Source organism: Channa argus, chromosome 5, assembly GCF_033026475.1.
Source record: "Channa argus isolate prfri chromosome 5, Channa argus male v1.0, whole genome shotgun sequence".
NCBI classification, from domain to species: Eukaryota; Metazoa; Chordata; class Actinopteri; order Anabantiformes; family Channidae; genus Channa; species Channa argus.
This window is the reverse complement of record NC_090201.1, coordinates 215282-228528: the sequence shown is the minus strand read 5'-3', so window position 1 is coordinate 228528 and position 13247 is coordinate 215282. Positions and strand designations below refer to the sequence as shown.

Genomic DNA, 13247 nt, shown 5'->3' with positions numbered 1-13247 from the left:
GAAGGCTGTATAGGAAATAATAATAATAATTTGTTTGCACATGGATCATAAGATAAAAATTCATTAGTCTTTTATTTCCTAAATATGATTTTGTAGTTGAGGCAGTGAACAAGCTTAAAACTTCAAACCATAAATGAAGGTTCAGGACACCTGAATGTTCGCGCCTGTATGTATAACAAAGGATAATCACAATTACAGAGTCTTTCTGAATCATTCGCTCAGTAAATAGCAAGCTGTGCTCAGGTACTTACACAACCTTCAACCCTGGACTGGAATGAAAACTAAAGCTTTTTTTTTTTTTTGATAATGAGGTGGCTCTCTGTGTTTTTATTAATGTCACTTAATTCCATAAGACTGTGAATTTAATCTACTCAGTGTCTGCAAATCCAGGGCCTTGTGTTAGCACATTAAGCAAAACTGCTGCACTGCACTTGGTGACAATATTGTGAACGTAGTATTTTCTTAATATAGTGCTCCAATAGAGAAGAATGACCATCAGATTTTACAGGATCTGCAACAAATTCCTGTGAGCGCTGATGAATGTCCGAAGATGGAATCATATCAACTGGACTTTTTTCTTGGTTAGAAACGTTTTACTACTTATCCAACCAGCTTCCTCAGTCTGAATAAAGTGGTTAGGGAACCGTCTTATATCCTCCAAGTCCAATTGACACAATTCAATGTTCGGGTTTCTAGGTTCACAGATAGTACAGTGACAAGAATCAATTCATTGTTAGTTTTAGTCTATTTTTTGTTGGAATAACTGACAATACCAAAAGAGCTGCTTTATTGTTAATAAAATGTATTCATGCCACATTTTGTCAGTACCTCCCAGCTGTAAATAACAATAAATCATAATAAATCTGATTTATTGTAAAATGTACAAATGAATCAACCAATTGAAAAATAATTCAAACTTTTGGTAAAATTAACAAATTGCTCATTATGAGTCGACGGGCTTCCTACTTAGTCAGCAGTGATAACTTTAGTTGCCAAATGAAACTCCACACTAAGACACAACAATGGCACTTCAAGTCTTTAGCTGTACAACATATCCTGACAGCTGCTATACTGCACATACCAGGCAACACGTAATCCTGAAGACTTTTGGGGAAAAGATGTATGATTTAAAACATTTACTTTTATCAGGCTTTGTGTGGGAAATGAATTGAATGCATTTCAAGGTCTGACGACAAGCAGAAATATATTACAGAGCTCAGCTTTAATTTCTGAATTTGAAGCAGTCTCCTCTGAAGCCGAGATGTGGAGTGACAAAATGTAGTGATGGCATCATCTTGAGACAAATCCTGTTGCACTGTGCTCACAGTGAATAATGAAGCAAATGGTTGCACACTATGGCTCCTGCCATGGTGATTCGACTACAGTTTCCCGACTCACAGCTGGAACATAATCATTTAAAAAACTTCTTTATCTCTAATTAAATTACTCCACTAATTTGTTATGAAGCTTTCAAAAACCTCTTTCACACAATCACTGAGATCCTAAAATTCTTGTGACTTTGTCCGAAAGCAGTGTATGTGAGAACACACTCCCAACATTATCCGGACTTCATCCTGTGAGCCCCCCCGAGTACAATGTCCATATTCTGTGCATTGGCTCATGCATGGAGCACATTGCTCTATCCTGAATTGACTGAGGAATTTTAAGCTAATGGGTGTTTTTATGATGTTTCTATCAGCGACAACACTCGAGTGAAGTGCTCTGACGTGCGATAAACAAAATACCTAAGTTTTCTGTTGTGTTGTGCCTCGTGCTGATCCTTGACTGAAATCTAGCAGAGTTTTCAAGAGGCCACTTCTGACTCGGACGATCTCCTGCTGTGTGTTACACGTGTGAAAAGCAACCAGCTTTGGATATTAGGGGCTAAAGTTAAAGCTGCATAAAGTGTTTGGTTTGACCATTCGGGGGCAGTAGATCAATTTGGAAACACGGCACCCATATGAGTTCTTATGGCCGACATTCTAGCAAACAGCTGCCTGTTCTCAAAGCTGACTGACTCAGAGCAACATTAGCATTCTTTGGGATTTGTGTTGCCTTCACCTGATGAACATAAGTGCGATATTTACTCTCTTTATAGCTTTGTGTTTGAGTTCAACCAGTCCTGGGGAAAATGTCTGGCTCTTTAAATGCTCCATTAGGTTTACTGTTCTGTACTAGTTCTAAGTGCTGTGAGAGCATTGACAGTAAAGAGCTGCGAAAACAAGCATTTGAAAGATGCTGAGTAAAACTATACATTTAAATCATGTAATTATCAGTAAATTTGTCATTAAGTGACCTTTGATAAACCATGCATAGTTATCAAAACAATAATTTATAGAAAAATATGGATTAGCACAACTGTCATTAAATTTCTAAAACAACGTATCACTTTTCACGATTGTTGGAACTGAGCATTATTTCACACACACACACACACACACACACACACACACACACACACACACGCATACATAGATATTATCTTAGCATCTGAGATGGTGCTGTAGTTTTTCTCCCTCTTTTTGCACCCCTCACCCCCCTCGCCTCTGCTCACTGACCCCTGCCACTTCTGGAGCAGTTTTGGCCGACATGTTCATCAGATCCCCAGTGTTACAGCCAAACAACATCACAATGAAAAATGCCTCCACATTTCCTCGGTTTCACAAACAGTGATTCAAACAAAAAGCCCTTATCAGACCTGCATATTATTCACCGTGTTAATTGGAGGGAAAATAAATGTATTGTGCATCTCGACTGTGCTGTTAAAACAAGATAAGACCCACATGAGAAGTACGAGGCTGTGGCCATTGAATGAATTGTTTAATAGAGAAAGTGTGAACGAGTTGGAAACTGTTTTTTCCCTCTTTCTACTGTGTTGAGCCCTGGCGCGGTTTGTGTGACCAAACTGGTAATCCCCCTGTAGATGTCATGTATTGATTGTCACTGATTCTGGCATTGCACATACTGGCAAGAAAAGGTCAGAGGTCAACATGGACAGGCACATTAAGGCTGTAAAGTTGCACAATGAAAACATGCAGGTCTGATTACTCAACCACGAAAGACATGGATGTGTGTGTGTGTGTGTGTGTGGAAAGCTAGTCTGGACATTACAGTGAACTTCTCTAGATATTGAGATGAGCTTACAGTTATTTTTGTTTTGCAGACTCTCATTAGGTGTCTGCACCCCAGGCCACACAGTACCTCAGAACTCCATTTGCAACTTTATATCAAGAAGTTGACAGCTTTACTTTTTTATGTGTTTGATGTGTTTACAGTCTGTTTTTAATAAAAGCTTAAATGCAATTTATTCGAACAATATCAAATGAAATCATAAAAAAATCTTAAATATATTAGATTTTGGGGTTAGCTGATACAAAACTATGGGTGGATTCTGAATGTAAACAAACTAAATGTAGTACATGCAAATATGGGTGTATGGGCGAGGTGCACCGCCACAAACCATAACCTGGTTTTGCTGCCTCTATTGATTGAAAAGGGATAGTGAATTAAAGTAGTACAGTGAGATAATTATATTGTGACTCAGATTATCAAACTCCGTATTTGGTCAAGTTCGGGCACAGAAAATGAACACATGATTTCACATGTTTTTGTAATTGCTTTGCGTCGTGCATCACAGCTTAGAGCAATAACAAGCTGCTCCACCCTGTCCAGGAGCAAACCCATTTACTACTTCGGAATAAACATGTCAGTAATCGTGCTTATATGATCAAGGCCTTATGACTGACATCACATTGCACCAGAAACACTGACCCGTGTGTCACACTGAGCATGAATAGGTAAAGGGGTCATCCACAGGTTACAGCAGCCTGCCATCACTCATTACACATACTCTCCAAACCACTGGGTCTGACACAAACCCCTTTGACTGTAACTATTTATTCATATCAGGCCATCTGGATGGAAATAAGGGGGTTATGTCTCTCAACGGATATTGAAGACTAAAGTGAATGCTTTTTGTAGTTATTTTGTGCCTGTACTACTCACCTTTAAACTGAGGCACTTTGTTTTCAAAGCCTGCACATACACAGACATTCTCAGTTTACTCTACAATGAAGACAATCCAGACCCTTGACTGCACCATTTGATTCCTGTAGCACACACACACACGCACACACACACACAAAACCTGTTCTACACACAGAAGTAGTCATGTAAGGGTGCTTTAATGTAGCAGAGTACTGATGCTGAGAAAAAGGACAGGGACCCCCCTGTCCTGATAAGTTGATGTGTGTAACTTGGGGCTGCCAGTGTGCCAAAAATAGAACTGTAGGTATTTTAACCAGCGATGTGTCATCATCATTTGTCCCCCTGTTAACACGTTTTTTCGCCATTTTCTGTATGAAGAGTATTGTATTGTATTCTTATTGGGCTACTACTGAATGCAGTACTTTATTATACACATATTTATACTGTGATATCAATCTCTGTCACAGTGCAATATCGTTGTCTTTCCTTCTTTCTATATCACTTTTTCTTAGGTTATGTTGCCTCATTCTGAGACAATTGTACTGTCTTTAAATGACTGAGAGAAATGTGGAAGAACTGCTATATCACCTATATCTGTGTGTGGCAAAACATTTCTCCATGTATATTGAAAACCCCCTATACCCCCTGCCCTGCAGTACTACAGAGTACCCCAAAGGGATATTTGAGAAACTTTTCAGCCCATACTGTAGTTATATCTGTTTTTATCAGCAGGTATGTTGAATTGGTTAGAGCTGGGCTCTGATGAGGCCACAGAGGCTCTGTTCACATTACATCACCCTCTACTCACTATATAGCGTCGACACCATTTTGTATTGCAGAATGTATAAATCTGTCCACTATAAATAGTGCAAAGTATAGTGTGTACATGGCATGTACACTACTTTCTTTCACAATGCAATGCACCCTATTTTAGAGATGAGAAAATGGCCGTCAATACCAACGTGGGAAGTCTGTCCATTACCAAAATTCAGTCTCTGATTTCTCCCTCTATTCTTGTACAGCTTACTTCCACTCCCAGATAAAAAGTGCTGTAATTGATCATTTAAAAATTACTTAAATATATTCAAAAAAATAATATGTTGAGTAACAAAGTTAGGAAGCTTGTCCATAAAAAATAATCAAAAATTTCCTCAGTCTCAATCTCCAGTCACTACACTTTCTGTAGTTGTTCTCCATGAGGTGCCACACTGAAAGGTGATGAAATGCAGGAGTCAAATAAAAACAAAAAAAACACAATTAACTACTGGATATGAATCAGATCTAGAACCACACACTACTAACCTCTGCTAAAAAGTCCGAAGTGAGTCACTTCTGGGTAAAAAGGTCATATTTGGGCAACTTCAGCTGATGTGAATTTAGTTTAAGTAGATGGAAAGAACAGCGTAGGAGACAGCAATCTCAACGAAGACGTAAGAAAATACCACCAAACACTTTCTGTTTTTCGATTCCCTCCATTGCCCTCAGTCAGTAAGTAATGATAAGACTTATTCTGACTCAAGAGAAAAAGTTACACATTGTAGTTTTAAAAATAGGTAAATACACATTAGATTTTTGTATTTAATAATCACTTATATAAAAGACCAATATCAGTTCAGTCCAACTCTGTGTTCCAAGCACATTATGAATATCCTGTCAGTCATATAGAACAGGAAACACACAGCCAGCGGGTTGTCTGGCTTGCTCTAATGGGCCTGCTGGGGTCAAGCCCGTCAGGTGGGGGTCAGGCAGGTGAGGCAGACAGGGTAACAAAGAACAACCAACAATCTCTCGCCTCCTTCTCCAGCCCCCTCCTCTTCTCCCATCCCGTCTGCCTTCCCTTTCCCTCAGAACAATCGCCACCAACAGGAACAGGAAGTGATGTCGAAGGGAGGTTGTTCTAACCAGGGCAATTCCTCTGGCTGGGTCAGATGAGGAAAGGAGAAGGTAAAAAGAGGCTTGGAAAATAAGAAAGATAGAAAACACACAGGGCAAGTGGTGGCAGGGTATCCTGTTTGGGTATGTGTATAACTTTCCTATTTATAGGATCTTCCCTACGAGTTGTTGTGGTATTCAGGAATGACTTACAGTGTTGTGCATTAGAAGGACAGAGTTTAACTCGTGGTTTTAAAGGGCAACTTCGCTGATTTTCAACATCTTTCTATGACTCCAGTTTGGGGAGTAGAACCATGCATACAAATAGTACTATTTAATATTGGAGAGAGAAAATTAACATAATTTAAATATATTTATCTCCAAACAACAACCATATGAATAAAGTTGAAAATCTTAGGTATTTATTATTAATCCTTTCATTTTTTTAACAATATTAAGGTCATTCTAGTTAAGTTAATGTATTTAAAGGACCCTTAAAAAGAACAAACATTAACCAAACTACAGCAGTAAATAAGGAAAAAACCATTCAGACCAAAAAGGACACATTTAATAAAGCGTAGACTAGTATTAGTCATATCAGAGTTTTCACATAGAAAATGTTTGTGTTGGTGAGTCGGTGCACACGGCAGGTTAATACCCTGAATAAGAAGGCACATACACACAAACAGAGGGAGGTGGTTTGTCATAAATGGAAACAGATCTCTTTGCCCATATGAAACTCATACCCATATGATTTTGGCCATGACAGCAGTTTGTGGCACCATACTCTGTGCATGTTAACACTAGCTTCCTTGCTGTTATTTTGACTCTGGTGGGGCCTCTGCAGCAGGGAGTGCCGGTGTCTGCGGTGTCTCCCTTCTCTCAGTCTTTCTTAAGAATGTGAGCAGGCGTGTGGCATTGAGTCACCAGCTCATTCCAGTTCTCATAGCACAAAGACAAGCATGTGGCACTTGACAGCGATGCCCGATGAGAAACGCACGCTACCACGGGCCGCAGCAGCCCTGCCTTTTAAGACGTGGCTGAGGGGTCCCTGCCCTGAAAGGCGACACCTCTGCCTGCGCCATCGAGGCTCCTTGCGTCTTTTCTCTCCCCCCCACTTGCGGACTCTTGTCTGTCCTCGGCTGCTAATTTCTGTCACACTTTCTCTTCTGAGCAAAGGGACAAGCCTGTGTTGTATGTTATTAATACTATTGTTAACTGCACACTCAAGGCTGGCCTCCTGACTCAGCTCATCATGTTACAGGTATATTGTATGCAACAGAGAAATTGCCAATCCTGCTTTATATAATACCATCTATAAATATCAGAGGGAATACCTTGGCCAATTATGGTGAGACGCAGACTGATTGTCATCGTTGATCTGGATGCAGACCTCGACGCTTTCTTCTTGGCCTTAAAGTTGGACGTGTGTTTTGACTGTGGGGATTTCTGAGACCAAAGATTAAAAACTAGATTCTGGATCAGGGGTGAAAGCTGGTTATCAACTCATCTGCCCGTTTGCCAGAGAAAATGCTGCTATACGCAACAGTCACATCTGTCAACCTGCTGCTCCAGTGTTTGTTGTAACATTTGATATGTCACAGCACCATCTGGAGGCTGTTGTTTGGGAATTAGTTTGAACTTGTACTTAGCAGAGTGACATTTTGATCTTAAACTTAAGAATAGACTTTTAAAACAAACTCAATTTCCTCAATAAATAAAAGACACTACTTATTGCTCTTATTTTTTTGCTCCTATTTTTTGTTTAATTTATATTTTTCTTTCTTTTTTTTTTACTTTAATGTATGACATTTAGTGTGGACGGCAAAGTAAGGGAAATATGCTTTCTGTCTGTGCATTTTACAATAAACATTTTTAATCTTGAATCTTTTAATCTTGAAAAAAGCTTAAATAGCAAAAGACACAGATGAACACAACTTCCAAGACAGGGTTTGGGGTATATTCAACTCAAATATGCAAATATTCATAAGTATTATCCACAAAATGTATTTAAAGGTCAACTTCTCTAATTTCTAACATGCTTGCTGGGTTGAGAGAGTACATTTATGTGAGTTGTATTAAACTTTGCTCTGGCTTTTTTTTCCCTGCTGTAAAACTCTTCCAGATTATGTCAGTACTGATGCTATTATATCTTATTGTTCAGATTGGAGGCATTATCTTGATCGATCTGCTCCTCCATAACTCCTTCAGGTGACTGTCTAATGGCATTCATATACACCCAGCATGACCTTTATTAATGTTATGCTGAGTATGTGACTGGATGTTTTAATAGGGGGGAATATACAGAAGAGTCTAATACCACATTGAGAATATGCAATATTTTTATGTAAACCTCCAAATAATCAGAAGATCTGAAGGTTCAGAAACCCAAGAAGTTCTTACTTTTAAGATTTCTCCCTATTTTTAGGGTAGCAATCCAATTAATGCGTATAAGTGGCTTTGAACATGTTGAGAAGCCACTAAGGTGGATTTGTTTGATACATCGTTGACGTGTTCAGCTAAATTACCTTGAAACCATTGTTTGCCTATTATACACAAGGCTGAGCAGAACGTTGCTGACTAAGCAGAAATGTCTGAAACATGGCATAAGAACTAAATGAAAGTGTCCATTATTATTCTAAACAAAGAAGGACTTTATCAGCATCCTGTCATTGATAGACTGAGGGTTTACAGTGGCAGTGCATGGTACTGTATACCATGCTTTGTGTAAACTTTTACTATAACGTGAAGCTTGATCTTAGAGCACTGACCACCTCTTCTTGGGTTTTGATTTTACATGAGATTTATTAATTATGTCTCTGGGCATTTACTGTTGTTCCAGTTCAAATGCTCAAATGTTCACATCCACAGACTGGTGATAGACTATGAAGGGCTTGCAAAAGTCACAGTTAAAAGACAATGTTTAAATGGAAAGTCATTCAGTGGTATGTAATGTGGGATGGCTGCCAAAATATTGTGTTTGTAGTGTGTGCATTATAAAGAAAAAAAAAACACATGCAATTAAGTTAAAAATTAAAGTCAAATAAACACTAGTTCACTAAAACGATGTGTCTGCATTTATTAACATGTTAAAAGTTGTCTTTTTCGAAGCAATGCAAAGGGAAAGAAGACTGATCAAAAGTTGAATTCAATTTTCTGACTTAAAAACATTTAACGCAAGACAAATGTTTCATGAATAGGAGTTTGACCTTCCACCATTCGTACCTCCGAATTTCCTTCAAAATTCTCCTACAGATTTCTCTAATGTGTAATCCATATGCCTTCGAATTATTTTTCTATTTGAAATAAAAAAAAAAAAAGGTTGTGAACTTTAATCATTAAAACAATTAAAATATGTCACACAATGCTTACTTTGTTTAAAGGCCCGTCTCTAAGATCCACCGTGATCCTGTAGCGTGACAGCAGGTGGCGGTATTTGCTCCATGTTGAAGCATATTGTCAATGCGAAGAAGAAAGAAAAGCGGAAGAAACCCCGCCACAAGCCCCGAAACAAGTTCACAACGTGAGTGTTTCGTTTACGCGCACTCTGCAATTTTTTTCTTTATATACCTAGCACTGGTATTTTGTTGGAGAGATGGCTTACAGAGGACAAGGACAGAAGGTCCAGAAGGTTATGGTGCAACCCATTGTATCCTTTTGTTGCCGCGAACGACAGATGCAATTAAATTGAACGCTACCACGGTTAGCAGCTAGGCTAACCTTGTTAGCTAGGCTAACCTTGTTAGCTAGCTACACTGTTAATTTCCGTGAAAGTAACCAAGTGGGTACTTTAGACAAAGCATTGGAAAGTCATGTATTAAGCAGGAGATATTATGTTGATTTTAAATACTATTTTAAAACAGCGCTGGTTTATTGTAGCTTGCATTTGAAGGTCTAATTAGTGTGCTAGCCATAGGCCTTGACTTTAGCATAGCATAGCATGCACCCATTCTCTTATTAAGTAGAATATCCCGCATAAACTTTCTAGTCTAACTTTCGGTCAGATTTGTGTCTAGACAAAATAGATATATTTTGGATTAGACATTTGTTGTTTAGATGATAAACCACACTATAGCTGCAATTGCTCAGTACGACTGTCGATAGGAAAGTAATCTGCAGTTACTTAATAATACTCAGGTTTTCTGTTACTGTATAATAAAATGGTACGTTAAAATTGTATAGTTTCACCTTTTTAATTTTAAGAATCTCCAGCTTTTCCTGGAGTTATGTTTTGTATATTTCATGTATTATTTTTTTTAAATTGATTGTGTCTATTGTACACAATCAGTAACTACTTTTATCATATTTTTAATATATTACCTTTTATTTAAACAGGTAAAAGACCAGTAAAGATAAAATACTCTTTTAATGGTGACCTGGCCAAAAAGGCAGCATGTTTAAAAATGATCATCACATTGACTATTAAAGCAAAAAATACATGACAATATAGTAAGACAAAGTCAAATAAAGACGTCTTTACTGTGAACATATTTGTCTTTGTGTAAATGATGGTGTGTTGAGAGCATTGGATTTTCTTAACTTCATGCATCAGAATCTCATTTTTAGGTATCTACAAAATGTAAGTATATATAGTGTGTGTATATATATATATAAGATTTTTGCATTGTATATTTTGCATTGATTTGGCTAAAAGTAGAATTCTTACTTATTTACTTATTTCTTATTCTCAGCGCTCACGGATCCAGGTTTGGTTGTATGAGCAGGTGAACATGCGGATAGAAGGCTGCATTATTGTAAGTTGTAATTTTGCTTTTTTTAAAAGACAATGTTGAAAAAAAAAATTTACACTTTTGCAACTGAGACATAATTGTACAATTGTAAATACAACTAAAATTCTATTCAATAGAACATGTACTACCCAGTGAATAGTAGCTGCTGTGCTAAGATTAAATCTCTATTTCAGGGATCACCAACCTTTTTGAAACTGAGAGCTGTGATTAATGTGAAGGGCTACCAGTTTAATACGCACTTTTGAAATAACAAATTTGCTCAATTTACCGTTAATTATGTTATTAATAATTAATTAAATTAATGATATTCATCTATGTGAAGAAACGGATCGAGTTAATGATTTCTCACAATAACTATCAAATGTGATTTTAAAAAAGAATAGCAAGCAAAAAAATTATATGCAGCTCATTGGTAAGTGGCACTATGGTGAGCTAGTTTTAGAACAAAGTACTTTTAAAACGTTACTATCAAATTGAAGCCTGACCCACAGGCATAGCATGTTGGTGACCCCTTCTCTATTCTATGCTTTTAACATTTTTAGACTCTTAATATCGAGATATCAGTGACACATATATTGGGTGTATATTGTGATGTTTCTATTACCTTTTTAGTCTACATTTGTATCTTTTTCATCTTTCCACCCCATATGCTCAGGATATTTACAAAACTATTTTTTCCTACTCTTCCCATTTTTGAGCAAAATCAACAAACCCTCAGGATTCTAATGGCTCCAAAGTGGTGACTCATTTCTTGTGCAAGTTGCTTGTTCATGTTAGGATGAACATGTATTGTGTACTGGCAATAAACATAAATAGACAAACAACGGAAATTGTGCACATTTGTGGGCTAAAAATAATTAGTTTACTTGAGATGCTGATGATTGAAGCTGTCCCAACTACCCCTTTTTTGGCACCTGTGCTTCAGTACTTACAGCCAGCTCATTTCTACAAAGACTTCTCTCCACATTAGAAGCCCACAATTTAACAGGAATCGAGACACAGCTGATTTATGAGCATTCATTTTAAAGATATGGCTTCATCTCAGAACAAGCAGAAAACAGTAGTGAGAGGGTAAATTGGCCTTCGTTGTCTACACAGACAAAGGTTGAACTGCTTTTGTTTCTAATTTATTTGGTTACCAATATAATGGAAACAGACGTCAAAGCAGATACAGTTCAAGGCACAAACCAACTCCTTATGAGTGTGAAACGCAATTTATCACATAATCATAATATAGCATTGCATTGTTTCCTTGACCCCTGGTCCACAGACTTTAAAGGTAAACTACAAAGGCATCTATCAAAGGCAAACTATTAAATCTATATGGTGTCACTAATGACATCATCAGTACATAGACACATGACAAACATACATAACACTACACACACAGGCAAACATTACATTTAATGTTGGAAACAATTATTAAATTACATCGAACAAACCCTAACAAACATTACAGTACTGAGACCAATCTTGAAAATCTGTTTCACATATTATTCTTGAAAGAGTTGCACAACAGAGTTTTTACAAAGTTTTATATTTGCTTAATTTTATTGGCATCTTTTACACTTTAATTTCCCAAACAGCTGTGACAGACTCTTTCTGCAAGATATTGTCTGGGGTAGTGTCCTCTGCATCTAACATTGTAATATCACCAAAAGTATACTAATCGCTTGTCTTATGAAATGAGTAATGGCAGCCTTACTGAAAAAGTGCATAATGCTCACTGAAACAAATTTTGGCTCATTGTTCCTTCTGCCATAGGGTTTTGATGAGTACATGAACCTGGTTCTAGATGATGCTGAGGAAGTCCACATGAAGACTAAGAACAGAAAGCCACTGGGTAAGAATACAACCTAGATTTTGACATGTGTTTGTGTGGTAGCTTCACTTAGCATTAAAATATGTTTAAAGCTCGTTGAGTGTCACTATCCTGGTATAAAAGAGCTTCCAGTTTACCAACAATTAAGGATACTCACTCCTCAATGAAGCACAAAATGTGCAGTTTTTCACACAAAACCCTTTTACCTCAATGCTCCTTGTGCATGCTGGCCTAGGGTTTAGTGGGACACTTGATGGAACTAGGCAGTAATTAAATTGTTCAGTTAGTGGTTTTCCTGCTATGTTGGTTCCGAATGTCTGCCACTATATTCGTTACTCAGAAGGTGCCTTGTTGGTGTCCTGTGAAATTACCTTTTTATCTCTTTCAATCATCTTGATCTTGTAATTTCCCTTGACTTGGCTTTCACTCTTTCTTGCTCTCTTATGTCTTCCAGGGAGGATAATGTTGAAAGGAGACAACATTACCTTGCTGCAGAGTGTGTCCAACTAAGGACATCGGAGGACATCTGCAAATCTCAATCTTTACTAGAAAGAAAAGTTTGTTTTGTTTTTTTTTTTAATACAAGTGGTGCAGAGTATGTCTGTGTTTGTATAACTGAGTATTGTAATTTACTTTCTACTTCATGGATTCTATTTGGAATAAAGTTTGTTTTGCTTTTTTCCTACTGCTGCTGTCCATATTTAAACTTGTTCTGCTGTGATGTAACCACCAAGTTGTTCCATAGATATTTGGGTCATTACACTAAAGTGCCCTCTTGTGCCAGACAGCAGTATTGCACCAAACGTATGTAGGTC

At 37.6% G+C, this 13247-nt stretch overlaps 1 protein-coding gene across 1 annotated transcript; it reads left to right on the top strand.

Moving 5' to 3' along the window:
• Positions 1 to 9338: 9338 nt before the first annotated feature.
• snrpe (small nuclear ribonucleoprotein polypeptide E) lies at positions 9339 to 13117 on the top strand. The gene is made up of 5 exons (XM_067503993.1): positions 9339 to 9508; positions 10412 to 10438; positions 10551 to 10613; positions 12375 to 12453; positions 12887 to 13117. The coding sequence occupies exons 1-5, from the start codon at positions 9455 to 9457 to the stop codon at positions 12940 to 12942; spliced, it is 279 nt and encodes a 92-aa protein (XP_067360094.1). The 5' UTR covers positions 9339 to 9454; the 3' UTR covers positions 12943 to 13117.
• Positions 13118 to 13247: the final 130 nt, after the last annotated feature.